The 24,157-nt window shown below is 52.8% G+C and overlaps 2 protein-coding genes across 2 annotated transcripts in view; both read left to right on the top strand.

The window, feature by feature from the left end:
* The first annotated feature begins 2,930 nt into the window (after positions 1-2,930).
* PTX4 (pentraxin 4) lies at positions 2,931-12,918 on the top strand. The gene is made up of 3 exons (XM_034783696.1): positions 2,931-2,975; positions 3,750-4,566; positions 12,116-12,918. Exons 1-3 carry the CDS (start codon positions 2,931-2,933, stop codon positions 12,754-12,756), a joined length of 1,503 nt encoding a protein of 500 aa, XP_034639587.1. The 3' UTR covers positions 12,757-12,918.
* Positions 12,919-21,311: 8,393 nt separating this feature from the next.
* CLCN7 (chloride voltage-gated channel 7) overlaps positions 21,312-24,157 on the top strand; it is a 51,964-nt gene continuing 49,118 nt past the window's right edge. Inside the window, exon 1 of the mRNA XM_034783252.1 lies at positions 21,312-21,540. Within this exon, the coding sequence (XP_034639143.1) occupies positions 21,328-21,540 (213 nt within the window). The 5' untranslated portion in view covers positions 21,312-21,327. The remainder of the gene's footprint in view (positions 21,541-24,157) is intronic.

The raw sequence follows: 24,157 nt of genomic DNA, 5'->3' as shown, positions 1-24,157 counted from the left end.
CGGGTCATTCAGCAGGAATTTTGGGTGTGCACAGAACACAGACAGGATTGGTTCCCATATGGTTACAGAACTGCAGTAAAGTGGAACAATTTTCAGCTTGTGTGATTGGAGGATATCTGGATGCATATTATAAGACTGTCCTACATAAATGAGGAAAAGTTGAGGTGCCTTTATTCTTTTGTTCCACTCTTTCTTTCTATGGGGAATTTGCCAATGCAATATCACTGGCTTCCTTTTAAACAAACAAACAAAAGGCAATGGTTGTTGAAAAAAGCAATTCCAGTCCTAATAACCACTGGGAAGCATTTCTTGCTCAATTTTATCCTACTTTTTCTACAGCAAGTTACAGTGGATCAGTATATTTGATTTGGGAGAAATGAAGTAACAGCCGCCCAAACTGAGCTTGAGCCACTCCTGAATTCTGAGGTGTTCAAATCTGGAAGGCAGATGCGGGGGGGGCCTGTGGCTCCGCAGGGGAGCATGGCAGCATGTATGCAGCAGCGTGTCTGGCACTGTGCGAAGCCAGACACGCTGGTCTGAGTGGCACGGTAAGGGGGCTGGGGGGTTGGAGAAGGGGAAGGAGGTTCCGGGGGGGGGCAGTCAGGGCCAGGTAGAAGGGGGGTTAGATGGGTCAGGGGTTCGGGGGGGACAGTCAGGGGACAGTCAGCAGATGGATAGACATGGGAGTCCCAGGGGTTTGTCAGGGGACAGGTAGGGGGTGAGGTCCTAGGGGGGAAGTTGGGGGGGGTCTCAGGAGGGGGCAGTTGGGGACAAGGAGAAGGGAGGCTTAGATGGGGGTGGGGTCCCAGGAGGGGGCAATCAGGGGACAAGGACCAATGGGGCTTAGATAGGGGGTGGGGTCATGGGGGGCAGTTGGGGCAGGGGTCCCAAGAGGGGGTGATCAGGGGACAGGGAGCAGGGGGGTTGGATGGGTTGGGGTTTCTGTGGGGGGCAGTCGGAGGGAGTGGATGGTGGCAGGGTGAGCTCACCCTCCCTCCCTGTGGAGTGTCCTATTTTTTGAATGTTAAAACATGGAATCCCTACCCTTCCCAGTGCAGCTCTCCATTCACAGCAGGCTGCAGCCTGAGGTCTCAGCTTCCTCATGCCCTCCCCCTCTTTCCTGTTGGTAGTGGCCAAGGGAATGCTGGGAAATATAGTTCTTTCCCTGCTCCAGGGCTGGCTCTATAGGCAGGGAGCTAACCAAGGAACTACAGCTCCCAGGGCCCCCTGTTGGTTCTCAGCTCCCATGCTGGATCCCTGCCGCCCCTGCAAATGGGCTGCCCCAAGCATATGCTTGCTTTGCTGGTGCCTAGAGCCGCCCCTGCCCACCTGTTCCTACAGTACCTGTCTCACCAGCTGGTCCAGCACTGGAACTTACCTGTAGAAGTATATGGATGTAATATATCGGGATGGCCAAACTTACTGACCCTCCGAGCTGCATAGGATAATTTTCAGAAGTTTGAGAGCCAGGCCTGCCTGCTGGGGCTCGGGGCTTCTGACCTGGAGTGGGGTAGTGGGGCTAGGAGCTTCTGTGAAGCCCCAAGCCCCGGCAGGCACCTCCTGGGGGCTGAAGCCCTGAGACCCCCCACCCTGCGGGGCACAAGCCCCTAGCTCCACCACCCTGCCACCAGGGCAAGCTCCAGGCAGCAGCCAACCAAGTACTTGCTTGGGGTGGCATCTGGTAAGGGGCGGCCAATCTTGGGGTGGCAGGGGGCGGCGCGGCAGTCGGCGGGGGGGGTTCGGGCGGTGCAGCGCTTGGTGGGGGGTGTTTGGCGGCGCGGCGCTTCGCAGGGAGGGGTTCAGCAGCACGGCACTCTGCGCGGGGAGGGGGTTTCGGCAGCGCGGCACTCCGCGGAGGGCGGGAGGTATTCAGCAGCGTGGCGCTCGGGGATGTTCGGCGGCGCGGCACTCGGCAGGGGTTTCGGCAGCGCGGCACTCCACGGGGGGCAGGAGTGTTCGGCAGCGCGGCACTCCGCGGGGGTTTCGGCGGCGCTCCGCATGGGGGCAGGGGCTTCGGCAGTGCGGCACTCGGCAGGGGGTGAGGGTGTTCGGCAGCGCAGCGCTCGGGGATGTTCAGCGGCGCAGCGCTCAGTGCGGGTTTTGGCAGCACGGCGCTCCGCGGGGGGCGGGGGTGTTTGGCAGCATGGTGCTCGGCAGGGGGTGTTCGGTGGTGCTCCGCGCGGGGGGGTTCAGCAGCTCGGCGGGCGGTGTTCGGCAGCGTGGCGGGGAGCGGGGGCTGTTCAGCGGTGCCGCGCTCGGTGTGTGGGGGGTTCGGCGGCACGGCACTCGGTGGGGGGGTGTTTCGGCGGGGCGGCACTGGGGGGGGGTGTTACGGCGGGACGGCGCTTTTTTTTTGCTGCTTGGGGCGGCAAAAAAATTAGAGCCGGCCCTGCCTGCCACAGGGCAGAAACCCTGCGCTCCCCACCACCACCATCAGTGTGGTAGGCAGAGAATGGGGAAGTGTGAGGGGGGACTCTGCAAGCCGCACTTTAACTGTAAAAGAGCCGCATGTGGCTCGGCCACCCCTGGAATATACAGAACATCAACACCCTTTACTTACACGGTTTTTACTCAAGCCAAACTTCCCTTCCCTTTGCCTGGAGTTTGCCTGAGTCTTGACTCTCTGTTCCCTAGAGGAGACTGTAATGTCTGTGCAGACACATGAGTCTGTGTGATACCATTAGAGATACACAGCCAGCGTTTTCCCAGCTAGATCTTTGGGAGCTGCTGGCTGCTTGGCACCGCTGCAGATCAGACTGTTTCTTGAGGTGTTTAACTTTAGATCAAGGGGTCAAGCTTTAGGGGTTCACTTTTGAATGCTGTTGCTCTCTGCTGAGGAAAGTGCCGACAAGAGGGCACGGGCTCACTGATTTGCACAGCAGACCCAGGCCCCCTTTGTGAGTTATCAAAGGACAGGACTGCAGGGAGAAATGTCTCTGTCCTGTGAAGATTTGGCTGGGGACCCCCTGGGCTTGGTATGTTGGGGAGTCCAGGGGATCGCATGAGCAAAGAGTCAGGGTTGCAGTGACCAAAGTGTAAATGATCCAGTTTCTACGATGTGTGCATGGATCACATGTACGTAGCGTCCCAAAAGCTAGAAATGGGAGAACACTGACTAGGTCATCAAATCCAGTCTCCAGCGAGGGCAGGAGAGAGTCCCCAGTCAGAGAGCGGGCTGAGTTCCTGGGAAGTGTCTGGGTTAGCGGCCTGCGAGCTATAAAGGGCAATGCAGACCTGAGTTACGGAGCATTTTGATATTATTTTACATTTTCCAGCAGGCAGTCCTGCGTGAAGGCAATACCTGGTTTCTCTAGACTCCGTGGCACATGGCTCACCCAATGGCTGAATTTCAGCTGGAGAGGTCTGGTTATGTAGATAAGGGCCGGATTCCAGGCCCAACTCTGCTACTGCCACACTGGGGGGCCTTCGGCCCTAGATTCTGGCCCTGAGTTACAAAAGTCGCATCAGATTTGGGGTGCCTCTGGGTAAGGGTGCTCAGTGTGAGACCCCTTGGGGGTGGTTCCAATCTGCAGTCAGTGGGAGCTGACCACAACCAAAGCAACCACAATTAGAGGCCCCTTGTGAAAGTTTAGCCCTTAATGCTTGTGTGTCAGTTTCCCCAGTGGTCCAAGGGTTGCGTAAGTCCCTGGGGTTGTGGAGGGTTGATTTGCCAGAGTTCGGCAGCCTTGCCCAGAAACGATCCCTGAGCTAAGTGCTGGGAATCATTCAGGGTTCTGGGTGTTTTGCAGTTTCGTCGGTTTCAGGAGGTGACACTGCTGCGTCTCCAGGGGATCGCCGGGAATTACAACATTTCCTACAACATCGACACCAGGTTCCGGCTCCTGGCGGAGCAGTACGACACCGTTGCGGCTGCTCTCAATGCGTCACATGCCGCTCTGCGGGAGGACATGGGCTCTTTGAAAACCTGGATGAAGAAGCTACAGAGAAGAACCAAAAAGCTGGCTTCTAAACTCTCGTCGTTGGCTGAGTCCCTGAGCGAAAGCCGCAAGCAGAGCTCTGGGGAGAGGCTGCAGCTGAGCGCTCTTCTGTCCAACCTAACCCTGCAGACTGCAGGCCACACGGCGGACCTCACTGCCCTGCGCGCCAGCAGGAACACCCTACAGAAAGAGCTGGCGAGCCTGCGAGAGGCCAGTCGGAGCCAGGGAACCAAACTGGAGGCTCTGGAGCAGCAGCTGAAGAACAGGCTGCACAAGGAGGTCCTGGCATCTGGGCACCATGAGCTGGCTGCGGCCCAACGTCTGAACCAGACACCCCAGGACAAGCTGCCGGAGGCAGGGGGAAGCCAGGGACACCGCGTGAAGAAGCTGCATGCCAAGCACAAACAAAGGAAGAAGCTGGGGGAAAAGAGGCAGCAGCTCCTGGCCCAGGCTGCAAAGAGGAGGCTGCAGAGTAGCCTGTTCCATGGCAATAAGACCCTCGGGCAGGAGAGACAGCCAGAGACACCCACTGTGCCAGAGCCACAAGCTGCCAGGCAGCAGCTCCACAGGGTGGCCAAGATCTCACAAGAGCAGCTGCAGTCACCGTCACCTGAGAAGCCAGGCACAAGTATGTTGAGATGTTTACATTCTCTCTGTCTCCCCAGCACACATAGCCACATGATGTTATGCTAGGGGGTGCTTTTGTAGAAGGAAAGCTCAGCCCTCCATTGCTTGCAGCGGGCCTTTGATCGTCAGCAGACCAAAACCCCTCAGGCTAGAGAGGTGCCTTTTCTTTGTCCCGGGAAGAGAGAGAGCTTGGTTGGACTCCTTCTGACCGTCCCCTGAACACAACACATGGTGCCAACAGACCATTCTCCCCACTCTGGGATTACAGCCTTCTCTTGCTGCTAGCTAATGTAGTTAGACTTGCATGTCGAATGGTAGCAGGCTGTGGTGTAGTGCTGAAAGTTTAGGATTCAAACTTTGACGCTGATGCATGATGGGGAGCTTGTGTTAGTTGCACATAATAGAATCTGGCTTTATTTTGCCTTTTAAAAATAACCTAGGATATTACATACAAAAAATTATGTTAAAAGACGTACATTATTTAGGCTGCAAAATCTAGTTAGGAAATGCCAGGTCTGTGGTTGCCTTTGCAAACTTAATTCACCCCTCTGTCCATATGCCTTAGAATCTTTGATTACATGATTATGTACTATTTTTCTGCACATGGGGCCAAATTAAGGTTGTGTGGGCAACTCTAAATCTGATATTTCCTAATTTTCAAGTGCTAGGTTTTACAACCTGAAGAACGTTATGATAGAGGTGTATAAAATCATGCATGGGCTGAAGAAAGTAAACAGAGAAGTGTTATTTACCCCTTTACCCAATGCAATCAATAGGTAGCAGATTTAAAACAAACAAAAGGAAGTACTTCTTCACACAGTGCACAGTCAACCTGTGGAACTCATTGCGAGGGGATGCTGTGAAGGCCCAAAGTATAACTGGGTTCAAAAAAGAATTAGATAAGCTCACAGAGGATAGGCCCATCACTGGCTATTAGCCAAGCTGGTCAGGGACACAACCCTCATGCTTTGGGTGTCCCTAAACCTCTGTCTGCCAGAAGCTGGGACTGGGCAAAAGGGGATGGATCACTTGATAAATTGCCCTGTTCTATTCATTCCCTCTGAAGCATCTGGCACTGGCCACTATTGGAAGACAGGCTACTGGGCTGGATGGACCATTGGGCTGACCAAGTACGGCTGTTCTTATGTTCTTTTAACATTCTTTTTATACATAATTGTGTGCATGTGACACGTGCGATATAGGGCACATACGCTGCATTACAGCAGGTGCCTGGGAAAACCTTCTAGAGGTGATGGGCGCAACGTACAACTTCCATTCTAACTCCCCTTTGTCAGCTGCTCATAATTTTGGCAAACAAATTCCTTTGGGGCTGAACTTTTCCATGGCCAGGCCTGAATTCTCAGTTGTGCTAGGGCACCCTTATAGCATTCTGGCAGCATAAAGGAGCTGTGCGTCAGTGTAAATGTAATCCCCCAGCCCCCTTCAGGCCCCTTTACACTGCCAGAGTGATCTAGATGGCTGTAGTGTCAGTGGGAATTCAGGCCCTATGCACTGTGCAGAGATTTTTGGAAGGTTTCAGCAGCTGAGCTGGTCAGTTGTGTTGTCATTCTTAAAACACCAACCATAAATAAACCACCTTACTCATCAGAAAGGTTGGCCACACATCACCCAACAAGTGCTGGACCAACACTTCTTCTTTTATAGATTGTGCTGGGTTTTAAAGCACCAGCCGAGCTGGCTGGGAATTGTGCTGGGGGGGGGGAGGTTGGAAGTTGGGAGCGTTGATATTTTCCCACATGCATGAAGCAGGATTTTCTATTGGTTTCTATGCTCCATCTCAGCCTTAGCCTCATTCTGATCCCACGTGCACTGGCCAGTGCTGTTCTGGATCTCTCTGCTCACCCTGACAGGTCTTAGACTGCTGAGTTCTCTTCCCCTCTGGCATTGACTGGCCTCAGTACTGCTTTGCAACTCTGCAGCATGTCCCCATCATCACGGAACGAGGAGTGGAGAGCCCAGAGGGGGAAGAGTCTCAGGGGGGCTGTGCGGGAAGCCCTGGGGGAGAGGGGATGCTTAGCGGATGTAGCAATGGAGCCGGCAGGCTCTGCTGGAGAGGGTCACTCAGGGGTCTCACCAGCAGCATTGCTACGGGGGCTCTCCCTGGAATCCCAAGCTCAGGCTGGCTGTGTAAGGGGGATCTCCAGTGCACCAGGCAAGCTGCTCTCTGGGCCTTTCGGAATCCCGCTCTGCTGGGAGTGGGCACTGAAGAGAGTGGGCTGGACAAGAGATGGTGTGAGCTTCTCCCCTTCCCCAGTCCCTCCCCCTCTCCTTCTGGATCTTGCTCATGGACTCTGAGATCTCTCAGTTACTCTCCACTTCTGACCCCCATACCTAGTCGCCCTTGCCCCCAGCCCCTGCTCTCCCTCCCTCCCCCAGCTCCTCTCCCTCAATGGACAAGCCCCTGGCAGGATGCGCCATCCACCAAAAAACACATCCCAACCACCTAGCCTCTGACTCCTGTCTCTCCTACTAGTCTAAGCTCCTTGAACAGAGTCTTTGCTGTTGCTGCATCACCTCTGGGCTTCTGTTCCTTCCTCAGCCTCCCTCATCTCTCTGCAGCCTTGAATACTCAGGGTCCTCTGCTGCCTCCCCCTTGTCTCCTGTATCAAGTTTAAACTTCTTGTCCGGGCCTTTGGCTACACCAGAAACAGATGGCCTCTGGGAGGGCTGGGACAGGTGAGCTCAGAGGTAGCTATTCCTGGTGATGCTTTCTTGTTAGGATGCCTGCAGCCTTTGGGGATCTTTCTTTGGCCGCCTTGGCAGGGACTGAGAGATCATCCCATCTCCCCAAACTCCTGAGCTATTGCCATGACCGAGCTGCGTCTCTTCTTTTGCATCCAAACAGGTGTCACACCCCTGTTCCCTCCATCCCCACGGCCTCTCCAACATCAAACAGGGCCGTGACATAGATCCGACCAGGGAAGCTTTCCAGAGGAAGGGAGGGCAGCCGGCCGAGTGGAGGGTTCATTGAGCCAGTTAAACCCATGAGGCTGGGTGGATCCACTGGCATGAGACTCTCAGATGAGGCCCTGCGCTGTCGCCCCAACTAGTGCAGCATCATTGTCAGTCAGAAACAGAGCAGGTCCGAGGGATTGTAGAGCAGCCACTGGATGGCACTGTTGCTCCACAAAGGTTCAGCCCCTGCCCTGCTCTGGGCCGACATCGGTGTGGTCACTGGTGGTGTTGCCATGTGGGTCCCAGAATCTTAGGGCTTGGCTACACTTGCGAGTTACAGCGCATTAAAGGAGCCCCGGATCCACTAGCTCACTCCCAGTCCACACTGGTAAGGCAGGTAGAGCGCTCTGACTCCACGGCTAGAGCGCTCCTGATACTCCACCTCAGCGAGTGGAATAACGTTTGATGCGCCCCTGCTGGAGTGCCGCAGCACCAGTGTGAAAGGGGTGTTGCATTACTGCGCTCTGATCAGCCTCCGGAAACATCCCATAATCCCTTAAGTCAAGTGGCCATTCTTGTCATTGTTTTGGATATGCCCTTTGAAAGCTCTGTTTGACAGCCGGCTGCTTATCTGCTCCGAGACAAAGCAACCATTACTGTGGAATGCTGTGTGTGTGAGAGAGAGAGGCGGGGAGGTCTGCTGCTGTCTGAACTACAAGACAGCATGCTGACATGCTCTCAGCCCCCCAAAACCCACTCTCTCTCCCCCCACATACACACACCACACTCCTTGTCATACTCCCCCCCCGACATTTGAAAAGCATGTTGCAGTCACTTGCATGCTGGGATAGCTACCACAATGCACTTCTCTCTGTGGCCGTTGCAAGAGCTGCTAATGTGGCCATGCCAGTGTGCTGTCAGCTGTCAGTGTGGACAGACTGCAGCGCTTTCCCTACTGCGCTCTCCAAAGGCTGATTTAACTCAAAGTGCTCTACATCTGCAAGTGTAGCCATGCCCTTAGAGAGACATGGTGGGGGAGGTGATATCTGTTATTGGGCCCACTCCTGTGCGTGAGAGAGACAAGCTTTCAAGCCACACAGAGCTCTTCTTCTGGGCTGGAAAAGGCACTCAGAGTGTCACAGCTAAATACAAGGTGAAACAGATAGTTTAGCAGAAGTAGTTGGCACATATTGTAAGGGACCATTCAAGGGGAAGTGGCCCGTTAACACTCCTGTAGTCATAGGACAAAAACTGGTGGGGGGAGAGGAAGAGCGAGGGGGGGGATTAGTGAGTTACAGGTTGTTGTAATAAGCCTCAAATCCAGTGCCTTTTTCAAGTCCATGATTTGTAGCCCCTAGCAAAGTTATGAATTGAAGCTCCCAGCACAGGCACCGACTTTCTGATTTCCACGGGGGGAGGGGGGGGTTTCGACCCCCACTTCACCCCTTCCCCCAAGGCCCCACCCCGACCCCACCTCTTCCTGCCCTCGCTCTGCCTCTTCCTGCCCCTGCTCCCTCCCCCCCCCGTGCTTCCAGCCCGCCGGTAGGAGGGAGGCACTGGAGAGGAGTGGGAGGAGCTGATTGGTGGGGCTGTCGGTGTGTGCTGAGCACCCACTATTTTTTTCCATGGGTGCTCCAGCCATGGAACACCCATAGAATCGGCACCTATGGCTCTCGTCTTTGGAAGGTGTGGTGCGGGTTTCCTTTGAGGACAAGGCCTGAGAGGTCAGACATGGAGTGATCGCTTTGTCGCCGGGTGGGGCGGGGTCTTTTGTGTAGATCAGTTTGAAGCACGAGTTCATTCCAGGGCATAGTGATTGTCTGGTTCCACCCACACCATTGTTATAACACACACAGAGGCGTCATTCCCACCGGAGTGACTTTCTGAAGCTGCATGGTGGCTGTCCATCTGCACCTGAGCCTACGCTCTCCTGGGCTGATGAGATTTCTCATAGTACAAGCTCAGGGAACTTCTGGCCGGCTCTGGGTTGTTGGCATGGCTCTCTGGGGATTGCTCTGTTGAAAACAACAGGCCCTCATTGAAATGCTGCAGTTCTGCAGGGGGAAGTAACAACTCAGCAGGGGTTTGCAGGACAGCTCAAGGCACCTGGGATCCCGCAGGAGACAACCAGACAGGTCCTGCAAGGAGGGTGCAGCCTCTTCCTGGGTGAATCTTTAGTGCAAATAACAATATCCATGGCTGCATCCTGTCTCCAGCGGCCAGCCTAGCTCACTGCCTGCTGACGCTCGAGGTGAGGGGGAGGTTAGTGATAGCCATGCTACACTGTGCTGGTGGGGTTTGAGTGAGGGGGTGGGGCTGAGGGTGCTGCCCCCCAGCCAGCTCACTCACGTCACCCCCAGCAGTGCCATTCTGGGACAAGGACCGATAGCCCCAAATTCTGTGTCATGCAAGGTGCTGCCATGCCTGCAATTGTGCCTCCTAGGAGCGGGAGGGCGGCCTGGGGGCTCAGGCCCCGGCTGGGGATCAGGAGAGCTGGGTTCTAGCTAGGTCCAGCTCTGGCACAGACTCCATGGGTGACTTGGGGCTAGTCATCCGCTGGCTGATTTATCTGAGTTGCGGAGCGGCCAGAACGACTCAGTGCCACTGAAAACCTGGCCCTTTGCCTCCCCGTGTGTCATGTTCATGAAGCACCTGGGATTCCCCAGATGGAGGCACTAGAGATTATCATCTAGATGGGGTGGGGGGAAAATACGTGGGGCTGCCTGCAGGGCAGCTCCTATGCCAGGTGAAAGGGAGAGTGCCTAATTGCGTGATCACTGTGCTCAGACAGCTGGGGGGCAGGGAGAGCTGTCCTTGTCTGACCCTCAGGTACAGTGGGGTCACCAAACAGTAATAAGTCACCAAGACCAGATGGTATCACCCAAGAGTTCTGAAGGAACTCAAATGTGAAATTACAGAACTACTAACTGTAGTTTGTAACCTATCATTTAAATCAGCTTCTGTACCAAATGACTGGAGGCTAGCTAATGTGACACCAATTTTTAAAAAGGGCTCCAGAGGTGATCACGGCAACTACAGGCCCGTAAGCCAGACTTCAGTACTGCGCAAACTGATTGAAACAATAGTAAAGAACAAAATTGTCAGACAGATAGATTAACATTATTTGTTGGGGAAGAGTCAACATGGTTTTTGTAAAGGGAAATCATGCCTCACCAATCTGCTAGAATTCTTTGGGGGGGCCAACAAACATGTGGACAAGGGGGATCCAATGGATATAGTGTACTTAGATTTTCAGAAAGCCTTTGACAAGGTCCCTCACTAGAGGCTCTTAAGCAAAGTAAGTTGTCATGGGATAAGAGGGAAGGTTCTCTCATGGATTGGTAACTGGTTAAAAGATAGGAAACAAAGGGTAGGAATAAATGGTCAGTTTTCAGAACGGAGAGAGGTAAATAGTGGTGTCCCCCAAGGGTCTGTACTGGGACCAGTGCTGTTCAATGTGTTCATAAATGATCTGGAAAAAGGGATAAACAGGGAGGTGGCAAAATTTGCAGATGATACAAAACTACTCAAGATAGTTAAGTCCCAGGCAGACTGTGAAGGGTTACAAAAGAATCTCTCAAAACTGGGTGCCCGAGTAACAAAACGGCAGATGAAATTCAGTGCTGATAAATGCAAAAGTAATGCACATTGGAAAACATATTCCCGACTATACATATGCAATGATGGAGATCTAAATTAGCTGTTATCACTCAAGAAAGAGATCTTGGTATCATTGTGGATAGTTCTCTAAAAACATCCACTCAATGTGCAGCAGTGGTCATAAAAACAAACAGAATATTGGGAATCATTAAGAAAGGGATAGATAATAAGACAGAAAATATCATATTGCTTCTATATAAATCCAGGGTACACCCACAGCTTGAATACTGCATGGGCAGATGTGGTTGCCCCATCTCAAAAAAGATATATTGGAATTGGAAAACGTTCAGAAAAGGGCAACAAAAATAATTAGGGGTATGGAACAGTTTCCGTATGAGGAGAGATTAATAAGACTGGGACTTTTCATCTTGGAAGAGACAACTAAGGGGAGATATGATAGAGGTCTATAAAATCATGACTGGTGTGCAGAAAGTAAATAAGGAAGTGTTATTTACCCCTCATAATACAAGAACTAGGGGTCACCAAATGAAATTAATAGGCAGCAGGTTTAAAACAAACAAAAGAAAGTATTTCTTCATACAACACACAGTCAGTCTGTGGAACTCATTGCCAGAGGATGTTGCGAAGGCCGAGACCGTAACAGGATTCAAAAAAGAACTAGATAAGTTAATGGAGGATAGGTCATCAATGGCTATTAGCCAGGATGGACAGGGATGGTGTCCCTAGCCTCTGTTTCCCAGAAGCTGGGAATGAGCAACAGGGAATGGATCACTTGATGATTACCTGTTCTGTTCATTCCCTCTGGGGAACCTGGCATTGGCCACTGTCAGAAGACAGGATACTGGGCTAGATGGACCATTGGTGTGACCCGGTATGGCTGTTCTTATGTTATGTTCTTATGGCGGGGGAGGGGGGCCAGGAGGCTGGTCCATTGTCACAGTGCATGCATGAGCAGCAGCCCCATGTGCTCGGGACAGGCAGTGACTGTGGCTCTCTCTCTCTCCCCTCTCCAGTTTGCAATGTGGATTCCATGCTGCTTTTCCCCAACAAGTCCACTGAAAACTTTGCCACCTTCGGCCAGGGCTTCCAGACCGGCCTGCACGAGCTGTCGGTCTGCAGCTGGGTGAGCACCCACGCTCGCTCCCTGGGCACCATCCTGTCCTACGCCACGGAGGAGAATGACAACAAGCTCGTCCTGCATGGCCGGAACACCGCAGCCCTGGCCTCCATCCACTTCGTCATCGGTGACCCAGCTTTCCGGGAGCTGCCGGTGGAGCAGCTCCTGGACGGGGGATGGCACCACATGTGTGTCATCTGGTCCTCCATCCAGGGCAAGTACTGGTTCTATGTGGACAGGAGACTGGCATCCACGGGCTCCAAGTTCCAGGAGGGCTATGAGATCCCCCCCGGCGGGTCGCTTGTTCTGGGTCAGGAGCAGGATGTGGTCGGGGGTGGGTTTGACCCCTCAGAAGCCTTTGTGGGACGCCTGAGTGGCTTTGCCATCTGGAACCGCACTTTGATGCCTGGGGAGGTGTCCAGCATAGCGATCGGAAAGGGCCTGCCCCGTGGCACCATCCTGAGGCTGGCTGATGTCTCCTCCCTGAATGGATCAGTACAGAAGGTGAATTGCACCTGCCTGGAACACTGTTTGTAAACCAAGCACGCCCCCTTCCGGGCTGTCCCCAGTAATACAGATTGTGGGCAGCCCAGAGTCCAAATGCCAGGCAGTTATCGACATCAACCTGTGGTGCCTGTTAGCCAGAACACTCTCTCCGCCCTGCTAAATAGGCACAATGCCCTTTTCTCCATCGGATGAGAGCCGAGGGGCTCTACTGACACAGCCATCGCCATGGAGATCCCGAGAGGCATAAAAGCGTCACTCAATTCTTCCCATGCCAATTTAATGGAAACTTCTTCATGTGATTGCTCATGTTTCCTCATTGAGTCCAGAAATCAGTGCGGCCGTGTCGAGGGTCCAGCCATGCTGAGATGACTGTGTCTAAAGGGATAACCAGCCAGAGGTCAGCTCATATCATACTTCAGCGTCATATTGCTTTTCCTCCTGCAGCACTTTTCCAGACCCTTAGCAAAGACCCAGCAATCACTTCTCCCACCAGTGAAATGCAGCCAGCTCTGGGGAGGATTGGGGGGGGGGGGGGAAATGGCAGCTGTTTAACAGTGCACAGCAATACCACACACCAGATTAGGACAAGAGATGATAGCCTCAGGTGGGATTTAGATAGAATGCAAGTATTCAAACTGGAACACAGCCACCCTGCACTTATGGAAATTGTCACGGAATTTTTAATTCCCAGCGATGGTCGGACCTTAGTCTTAGATCTCATCCAAGAGACAGCCCCGTAATATCATGCTGGGCATGGGTGTGGCCCAGAGATGGAGGGAAGCGGGCTGTCTCCCACAAATACCGCTTCTGATAAATCCCACTTTTCCAGGAAGGGCTCCCCTCCAAATACCGACCTAAGCAAACCCCACGGAGCTAACACCAGCCCAGCCCAAAGTGCTGTAGCCGCATATAAGCACAGCATCCTGGGGGAAAGGCTCTTGGATTCTGTTTCCAACCTGAGGTGCAAATGACTACAGGTCTGTCGCATCTTAGACGCATTTAACATGTGTTATTTCAGCTTTACGCGGTCGGCAAAAACGAAAAAAGAGGGAAAAATAACAATTTAAATACTGTTGCTATAGTGCGGGCGATTCCGCCCGCCATTACACTCAATGTAATTTTGACTATACGCGATTTTCGCTTTAGGCGCTGACTGAGGAACATAACCCCAGTGTAAGATGAGACAGACCTGTATTGCAGTTAGTTTTCACACTGAAATGACAATGAGGGAACTTGCCTTCAACACTTAATTCGTCCCAGGAGAGCCCAAGGAGGAGGGCAGGAGGAAGGTGGTCCCAGTAACGCAGCCCAGGCCTGCAGTCTAGGTTTGTGAAGTGCTCTTTGAAACATCAACAGTAACTGTGTACCAGACGGTACGTACCCTGGTCGTAGAGGGTCAAGCTTACCTCTGGGGATGGGCTTAATGACTAACTCAAGGAACAATAACAGAATAGAAATCTCCACCTAAGCTTTCTCCCCAGGTTGGATTGTTCCTAGGGCTCCCTGCAAGACCTCCCTGGCTCTGCCCCGAGTTCCCTCTCCCTAAAGGGCCACGCCCCCTCTCAGTGTCCGATGAAGTTCAAAAACGGCATGTGCCGCAGTGAAGCAGCAATTCGTGCAGGGCTCTAACCTGGCTAACAGGGCAAGTCAACAGCCGATCCCTGCCTCTTTGTTCAGCCCTAGTCCTGGCTACATCCCCCTGTGGTGCCAAACACCCAAACCAAACGGCCTTGATCTAATCCTGAATGAGAGCTGGACAGTTAAACTGGACAGAAACAGCAATGGTGCCTTTCCCCTGGCCCAAGCTCTTCCTGTGAAACGGCCTCAAGTCTAAAGCACCTTGGAGAGTCTGGCTGCTGTTGTTGCAGCCTCAAACAGCTCCAATAAGCTACCAACCTGCTCCAGTATAACAGGTACCCACTGCATCCAGCTTGGCCTCGGGAAGCCACAGGAGTGTGTGGAGAGGGGAGTGTGGAGGCTCTGTGTGGGCTGGTGGTTTAGCTGAGGTACCTCCACAATTACCTGTACATGGTACTGCAGCTGGCTGGAGCAATGCTGCATCTCTCTCGTAAACGCGAGGCCTGTGTCTCTTGCAGCTGGGATCTGGCAACATTTCAAATAAAGAAGGAAACAATCAAATAGGTCTGTGTGTAAAGCACAAACTGCCCAAGTAAACAGCAAAAATGGGGACAGGCCGGGGAGATTTTTAAGATCATTTCAACTTGAAAAGGACAGCATCAACTTGACATTTAGTCAGTTTCAGAACATGCTGTCGAAAGCCTTTTGGGTTCTGTCCCTGCTGACCCCAGTGGGTTTCACTGCCACGTATTTTCCGCTTTAAAAGAAATTGTTTTCTCCTGTTGCTGGATGAAAATCTCACCCAGGCAGTCCTGGAAACTGACTATTGTGGAACGGTGAAATTGATGATGCACAGAGTGCTGTCAAATGGACACTGTACACAGAACTGGGAAAATAGAGAAAAGCCTCATTTTCTGGCTAATCTCTAGCCATTACGGTGACATTAGCTGCCACTTCTAGCAAGCAGGTAAAACATTCAAGAGAAAAGTGATGGGTCTAAGTTGAGCATGTCCCTTTAATCATCTAAGGTGTTAGTAACATGCCCAAGAAGCGGTGTCTGCTTTTACATTGACCTTGCCCCTTTCCATCATGTTTACAAGCTTGAGGGTCATTTTATTACTAAAATCAAAGGGCCAGTCAGAGGTATGTTCCAACCCCAAGAACGTATGGTCATGGGCTAGCTCCCCAGCCAAAGGCTCTGTCCTGCAAGGTGCTGGCTGGGTCCCTTTAACTCCTGTGAATGTCAGTGGGAAGTGAAGGCACCTGGCACCTCCAGAAATTGCTCAGCACTGTACAGAATCAAGCCCTAAGCCGTGTCACTGGCGGGTGCTTGTCAGGTGCCCTGTATGGCCTGTCAGTGATATGATTCACTGATGTATCAGCAATGGGGGAAGATCAGCAGGATGGAAACAGGCAGCAGTGACTGGGAATGACCCAAAAGACTTGGGGCCTTTAGTCACCATCGCTCCTGCTCTGCCACTGCTTTTCTCCTCTTTATTTCTCTTCTCTCCTCAGTGGCACTAGCTCAGCTCCCAAAACAGCGGTTCTGCTCTGGCCCCCACATCCTGCCCTGCCCTGGAGGCAGCGCCCCTTCTCCTACACTTTTATTAAACAGTCTGCTCTCTCTATTTCCCCCATTGGCTCGGTATTGCTGCTTAAAGACAGAGCATGGCAATGCACAGGGCCGGTGCTACCATTAAGGCAAACTAGGCGGTTGCCTAGAGCGCAAAGATTTGGGGGCACCAAAAAGCGGTGCCCCCAATGTTTTTTTTATAGCGCTCCTACACCCCCTCCCCGAGCGCGCGGTCGCCGCTCCACTTCTCCCGCCTCCCAGGCTTGCAGCACCAATCAGCTGTTTGGCGCTGCAAGCCTGGGAGGGGAGGAGAATTAGAGCGGGGGCGGCGTGCTTGGGGAGGAGGCAGAGCAGAGGTGAGCTGGGGTGGGGAGCTGCCGCACAGCTCCCCGGGGGGGACAGAGCTGCCGCGGGGGGGGGGGGGTGCCTCAGAGCGGGGGGGGGGGGGCGGCTGCTGGGGGGGGGCCGCAGGGCGGGGGGGGGGGGCGGGGAGCTGCTGCAGGGCTGGGGTGGGGGCGCAAGGTGGCCCTGGCAATGCAGTGGGCTAGTGCTGGCCAGCTCCAGCTGTCTCACTCCTAGCTCTCTCACCTTGCGGGCCCGGGTCGGAGTCTCCTGCATGTTTAAATGCAGCTTGGAGTCACCCTGATGTTCTGCAATAGTCACTGGCACCTCAGGAAGTATTTGTCACTGTGGGAAAGTGACACCCCCTCAGAAGCTATTACATTCATGGCATCCAAGCAGCCATACCCAGAACTGCTCTGAGGATTTACCAGCTTGCTACATCCTGGTCGTCTCCATTAAGAGAGGCCAATCGGTGGTTCTGTTTTTCATGTCCATGGCAGACAAGAGCAGGCAGCCCAGCGTGGGGCTGGTCACTGTCATGGATCTGTGTCTGGAGGAGACAAGGCAAAGGTCTTCTCTGAAGAGGCTGGTCCCATTCCGTGCACTGAAGGTCTAGGGGTGATTGGGAGCTTTGAGTGGCAGCCTGCTCCCCCTGATTGTGAAAGCAAGTGGGCAAGAGTTGTGCCCTCTGCAGGCTGGATTGGTGGTGCGTGGGGGGGGGGGGGGGGGAGGGAGGAAGGTGCCAGCCTGTGTGGGTGGAAAGGGGAAACACATGGGAACATTCTATATGGCAGAGGTGGCGGTGTGAAGGCCCACCAGGCTGGCTAGCTCAGATTGCTCTGCCCATAATACCCCAGTGACCCACATGATGAAGCACCATTTATATGCATAAGTGAGACCTTTGCATGTGGCCCAAGTTCTCTGAGACTGGTACAAACAGCAGAACACACCAGAGAAGGGCCATGGAGCATCTTACACCAGCAGCACAAGGGGCAGCGGAGGGCATCCGAAGGGACGGGAAACAGATACACAGATTCTTAACAGTAACTAGAACTGGTGGGAAAAAAATCACCAACTTATTGGAAAATGCTGTTTCATTTCAACTAAAATGTCGTGAAATTGTTGCATTTTGGCTACATTTTGTTTAGAAAAAATGGCGGGAGGTGGAGTTCCTGCTTCAACACTTTTGGGAATGAAAAGTTTCAACTTTTCATGTTAAATATGACTTTTTGTTTCAAAATGAGTGTATTAAAAACTTTAAAAGAGGTCAAAATCGAAACAAAACCAATGTATCCAAGTGCACCATTGTGACTGAACCAAAATGAATTTTGTTTTGAATTTCATTTTGTGAACAATTTTGATGATTTTGTCCCAGTGTGGGATTAATTTCCCCCCCAAAATCTCAACATTTTTCAGTGGCTGGAAAATCCATCTTCCGACCAGCTCCCTGGGTCTTGCTGAAACCACACCTCTGTCTGGTCTGGTGGGTGACTTCAGTCACCAGGCTGGACTTGAGGATTGCTGCACAGTTTGCGCCTGATGAGGAATTGGAGGGTGACGCGCGGGGCCCTTTGCAGACACACCTCACTGCAGACCATGGGCCACAGTCTTTTTAAAGAGAGTACTGGGACCCATCTCTTCATATTCCCTAAAGGCAGGGGGCATCAAGGAGGATTTTACCTCTTGAGGCTTTCAAGCCTGGGGGGGGGGGGACTCCACGGGCTCAAATGTTTCAGTCACAGTCAGATTTCATGCCGTGCTATGCCTGAGTGCAGGACTCTGCACTTGTCCTTGTTGAACCTCATCAGATTTCTTTTGGCCCAATCCTCTAATTTGTCTAGGTCCCCTGTATCCTATCCCTACCCTCCAGCGTATCTATCACTCCTCCCAGTTTAGTGTCATCTGCAAACTTGCTGAGGGTGCAGTCCACGCCATCCTCCAGATCATTAATGAAGATATTGAACAAAACCGGCCCCAGGACTGACCCTTTGGGCACTCTGCTTGATACCAGCTGCCAACTAGACATGGAGCCATTGATCCCTACCCATTGAGCCCGACGATCGAGCCAGTTTTCTATCCACCTTATAGTCCATTCATCCAGCCCATTCTTCTTTAACTTGCCAGCAAGAATACTGTGGGAGACGGTGTCAAAAACTTTGCTAAAGTCAAGGAATAACATATCCACTGCTTTCCCCTCATCCATGGAGCCAGTTATCTCCTCATAGAAGGCAATTAGATTAGTCAGGTATGACTTGCCCTTGGTGAATCCATGCTGACTGTTCCTTATCACTTTCCTCTCCTCTAAGTGCTTCAGAATTGATTCCTTGAGGACCTGCTCCATGATTTTTCCAAGGACTGAGGTGAGGCTGACTGGCCTGTAGTCCCCTGGATCCTCCTTCTTCCCTTTTTAAAAGATGGCCACTACATTAGCCTTTTTCCAGCCATCCGGGACCTCCCCCAATCGCCATGAGTTTTCAAAGATAAAGGCCAATGGCTCTTCAATCACATCCGCCAGCTCCTTTAGTACCCTCTGATTCAGCGCATCCGGCCCCATGGACTTGTGCTCATCCAGCTTTTCTAAATAGTCCTGAACCACTTCTTTCTCCACAGAGGGCTGGTCACCTCCTCCCCATGCTGTGCTGCCCAGTGCAGCAGTCTGGGAGCTGACCTTGTTCGTGAAGACAGAGGCAAAAAAAGCATTAAGTATATTAGCTTTTTCCACATCCTGTGCCACTAGGTTGCCTCCCTCATTCAGTAAGGGGCCTACACTTTCCTTGACTTTCTTCTTGTTGCTAATGTACCTGAAGAAACCCTTCCTGTTACTCTTAACATCTCTTGCTTGCTGCAACTCCAAGTGTGATTTGGCCTTCCTGATTTCACTCCTGCATGCTTGAGCAATATTTTTATACTCCTCCCTGGTCATTTGTCCAATCTTCCACTTCTTGTAAGCTTCTTTTTTGTGTTTAAGATCAGCAAGGATTTCACTGTTAAGCCAAGCTGGTCGCCTGCCATATTTACTATTCTTTCTACACATCGGGATGGTTTGTTCCTGCAACCACAATAAGGATTCTTTAAAATACAGCCAGCTCTCCTGGAGTCCTTTCCCCCTCATGTTATTCTCCCAGGGGATCCTGCCCATCAGTTCCCTGAGGGAGTCAAAGTCTGCTTTTCTGAAGTCCAGGATCCGTATTCTGCTGCTCTCCTTTCTTCCTTGTGTCAGGATCCTGAACTCGACCATCTCGTGGTCACTGCCTTCCAGGTTCCCATCCACTTTTGCTTCCCCTACTAATTCGTCCCTGTTTGTGAGCAGCAGGTCAAGAAGAGCTCTGCCCCTAGTTGGTTCCTCCAGCACTTGCAGCAGGAAATTGTCCCCTATCCTTTCCCGGATTGTCTGTACGCCGCTGTATTGCTCTCCGAGCAGATATCAGGGTGATTGAAGTCTCCCATGAGAACCAGGGCTTGTGATCTAGTAACTTCTGTTAGTTGTCCCCTCAGACTGTTTTTTTCTGACAAAACTAAGTTTCTTCTGAAAATTTCTAACTGCGCCTATTATCGAATGCTAGAGGCTTTTTTGGAACTAAAGATCCTGGTTTACATCTCTGCTGATCATTGAAATGTCTGTGGCCATAGCCAGGGACGACAAGGGGGGGCGAAGCCGGTACAAATTACCGAGGCCCAGCAGTCCGGAAGGGGGCCCGGGGCCTGGCTTCCCCCACCATTGTTGGCCCTGTTTAGCCGGTCCGCCCTTGCTGGGGGGCCCGAAAAAATTCCAGGCCCGGCTTTCTCTCCCCCCCCACCCCGTTGGCCCTGTTTAGCCGGTCCGCCCTTGCTGGGGGGCCCGAAAAATTTTTTTCACCAGAGCCCAAACCCGCTCTTGGCAGCCCTGGCCATAGCTTGTTACAGTGTTTCCTCCCATCTGCCTTCCTGCCTGCACTTCTCAGTTTCTCTTCCTTGGCTGTTGTTTTGGTTTCTTAGACAGTGTATTATGTAACTCTGCCAAGAGTTCGGGGTCAGTGAAGATACTGTGCAAAACACAGTTGTATTGAACTGTATTGCACAGATGATGCAGAAGAAAACTGTTGGGATAATTTATAACATTGCTGCTTGTGTGAGACCTGACTTGTACAGTAAGGCAGAGCAAAAGAGAATGCATCAAATGCCCTCAACTCTTCCAGCCAAGATAAGAGCATTTTCTTTAGTCCTAGTTTTGTGTGTTCTGCTGGGCTCTTGACATGCCCTAACAATTACTTTCTGCTGGATTCACTGAAGACCTGGTCTTGGGTTGCCATACTGTACTAAAGGATCATGCACAACACGGGGACTATAGTGTTGTTTAAGCACTGTAGTCCTGATTCTGAGCTGTTACACGATGTGGATCTGGAGTAATTCCACTGAGGTCAGTGAAATCTCTCCAAATTTACTTTCCGCCCCCTCCCAGGGGTGTTACTTTGGATTTACACCAATATAACAGACATCAGAATCAGGCTCCCTGTCTGTAGGATTTTCTGAAAGGTCTTGAAACTGGTTGACATACTTTCAGAGACTGAAATGTCGTTGGCTTCGTTCCTGGTGTAACTAACGTCACTGAAATTACATCAGGAATGAATTTGTTCCATGATTATTTGAAGGAATTATGCCAGGTATACACACAACACAAGCCACACATGAAGGGGCAAATTCTGTGCTCCTAAGTCAAGCAAACCTCCTGTTAACTCAAACTAGAGGCCTCGTTGAGTAAGGCCTGCAGAATTGCACATGCACAGCCCATAGGTGCAGTGTTTCCATTTGATCTCCCTTGGGAACATATCCCTTTCATCTGCCCCATGAAGCCCTTTGCTATACAGCTGTGTGTCAGGTGTGCTACTCTGGACCAGGCATTGCACGGCTCCCATTGACCCGAGTGCACACACACAACGAATGGAAGTTACATTGCATGAGACATGAGACACCGACCTGCACGAGACACCTACACTACAGGCACCCTCCGCGCGTGCCAACAGGGGGAAGCCGCCAGACTACAACTCCCATGATGCAACGTTCCCATAGTCTCGGCCGCCGCCGTAGTGCCTGTCACGTGAGCGGCGGCGCTGCCTGCCCCTTGGGGTCACATGAGCAGCCCGGATCCCGATGCGGAGCCCCGAGCGGCAGCTGCCCCTGCCGAGCGCCCCCGGCCCGGCCGCATGGCCAACGTCGCCAAGAAGGTGTCCTGGTCCGGCCGGGACCGCGACGAGGAGGACGAGCCCCCGGCCGCCGGGGAGGCCACCCCGCTGCTGAACGGCGCGGGTCCGGGGGCGGCGGGCGGCCCCCCGCACTCCCGGCCGGTGAGCGAGTGGGGCCGGCTCCCTGCGGGGGCCGGGGGCTTCGCGTTGTGGGGCTGGTGTCGGCGGGTCAGGGGCTGCAGGGGGGCTCACTGAGGGGCCGGGGTCAGTGGGGCTGCGCGGCGGGGAACAGGCAAGCCCAGATCCGGTGCGGGACCCGCTCATCCCGCCCTGGGGAGGCTGGGCTCGCTCTAGCTGGTGCCCTGCGTCCTGCCGAGCTCGCCTGAATGTCCAGTGAGCTCCAAGCCTAGCTGTGTCTCTGCCTCTTGCCCCCAACCCATCCTTGCCTGCTAGCTTCACCCAACCTATTGCCCCAGCTGCGCTCTGCTTATAAACCTCCGTGCTCTAGCCCTGCAGCCCCAGCCACACTTCTTGCAGCTACTTCTCCTCGGTTCTGGGCGCTGTTGTACATCGCAGAGCCTGCCGGAGCTCTGTGCGCTTCCTTTGCTGGAGTTCAGCCAGGGGCTGCCCTAATCCCTGGTGGTGTAACCGAATGGAAGCGCCTATAAATGGGTGAAATCTGGCAGAGCCCTGAGATGGGCATTGAGCTGTACAGGCAGGATCTGGACAAATGCTGGAACATTGCAAAGACAGTGTAGATGGTGAAGTGACAAGGGTCCAGGGTGAAATAAATTCTCCTGGTGGCTTATTTGGAGAATAAGTGGTTGCTACAGGATCTATGCAGCCCTGAGTGTGGGGGAGGGGAGCTTTATGTCCTTAAGAGGGGATTTTGTGTTGAGTGAGTTTAGGGTGCAGAGAATTCATATGGGGAAGGAGGAAGGGTTAGCGATCGGGTTCTGCCTCCTTTAGTCCTGTTGTTGGCTTTCACCTCATGCTGTCTCTCTGAAGAGAGCTCCTTGAAGCTTTCCTTTAGTATTGGAATGTGTCTCCACAGCCTTCAGTGGAATTGGAGAGACCGGGAAGTACTGGGAGCAAGCAGTGACTAACTGGACAGCATCAGTTAGGTGTCAAAATGATTTGGTGGGTAGCTGAGGAGAGGGACTGGCTTACTGGTGGCATGCAAGGTGTCTCATTTTGGGTTTCCAGGACTCTTGAATGTGCACTGACCTCTGCAAATGGATGGGGATCTGAGCTTTGCTTCCCAAAGGGACCCCTGCCCTTGTTGTAGAGGCAAACTTTTTGGCCTGAGGGCCACATCTCAGTATGGAAATTGTATGGAGGGCCGGCTGGGGCAGGGGATTCGGGTGCATGGGGGGGATGAGGGTTCCGGCTGATGGTGCAGACTCGGGGGTGGGGCTGGGGATGAAGAGTTTGGGGTGCAGGAGCGTGCTCTGGATTGGGATCAAAGGGTTTGGAGGGCGATCAGGGTTGGGGCAGGGGGTTGGGGCGCAGGGATAGTTCGGGGTGCAGGATCTGGGCGGTGCTTATCTGAAGTGGCTCCTGGAAACAGCATCCCTTCCCCGCTCCAGCTCCCACGTGGAGGCGGGGCCACACTGCTCTGTGTACTGCCCCTGCAGATCCCATTGGCCATGGTTCCTGGCCAATGGTAGATGCTGAGCTGGCGCTTGGGGCGGGGGCAGCTTGCGGAGCCCCCTGGCTGCCCCTGCTTCCAGGAGCCACACCGGGCTGCTGCATGCGTGGAGTGGAGCAAGGCAAGCCCAGCTCCCTGGCTGGAGCACTGGAGTGGGGAAAGCTCCCAAACCTGCTCCCCAGCGGGAACTCGAGGGCCGGATTAAAAGGTCTGATGGGCTGGATGCAGCCCGCGGGCCGTAGTTTGCCCACCCCTGTTTTAGGGTCACTCTCTGTCATCCTTGGGAGACTGTACTCGATAATTATTTAAGAGGGGGTGTAGAATTCCTTGCTGCCTAAGATTTGGATCCATGTTCTCATTAGGCTGCTCAGCCAGCAACGGCCTGAGGGGGTGGGGAAATCAAGCAGAAATTGTGGAAATATCATGGTAGAAGAGCAATTCTGCTGCACCCTTCCTTCCTCAGGGAAGAGAAACTTTATGCCTTCAGTTACAGCACTGTCCTGAGTACCTGTCATTATTCACTGATCAGTCTTGGACAGGTCAGTCTTTCTTGTGTCTGAGTCAACCAAACTGGATTAAAAAGCAGAACTTTACAGGTCACCAGATAGTGAGCTGCGATTTCCTATTGCAGAACGATACTGGAACAGAGCTGTAGTCAGGCTACGGATGACTAGGACAACCAGCAAGGAAAAACACAGCACATGGAGCTGATTCATACAATGTGTTTCTCATGTCACTGTGACAAGTGCCTAGCTGATCGCTGTACTTGGTAAGCACAGCTGATGAGACAGGCTGCTGACCCCCCAAGAGGAGCAGTGTTGCTGTGAGGGGTTGCTGTGGCATGGCAATAAAACAAATGGGGTGGGTGGAAGAGGAATATTTTCAGGAGCTACTAACCATTTCTTAGTGATTATCCTTTTTAAATATAATGGATACAGGAAATCTTCATTTCAAAGTCATGGTCTCTGCTGATGTGTAACCTGTGAATCTTTGGCTGATCAAGGTGTGACCAGTACGAAGTAGCAGGGTCTATAACAGGGATCGGCAACCTTTGGCACATGGCCCGTCAGGGAAATCCGCTGGCAGGCCGGGACAATTTGTTTACCTGCAGCATCCGCAGGTTCGGCC

Source organism: Trachemys scripta, chromosome 10 (assembly GCF_013100865.1).
Source record: "Trachemys scripta elegans isolate TJP31775 chromosome 10, CAS_Tse_1.0, whole genome shotgun sequence".
Classification (NCBI taxonomy): Eukaryota; Metazoa; Chordata; order Testudines; family Emydidae; genus Trachemys; species Trachemys scripta.
Note: the sequence above shows the minus strand (reverse complement) of the source record. Positions and strands in the feature narration are given on the sequence as shown.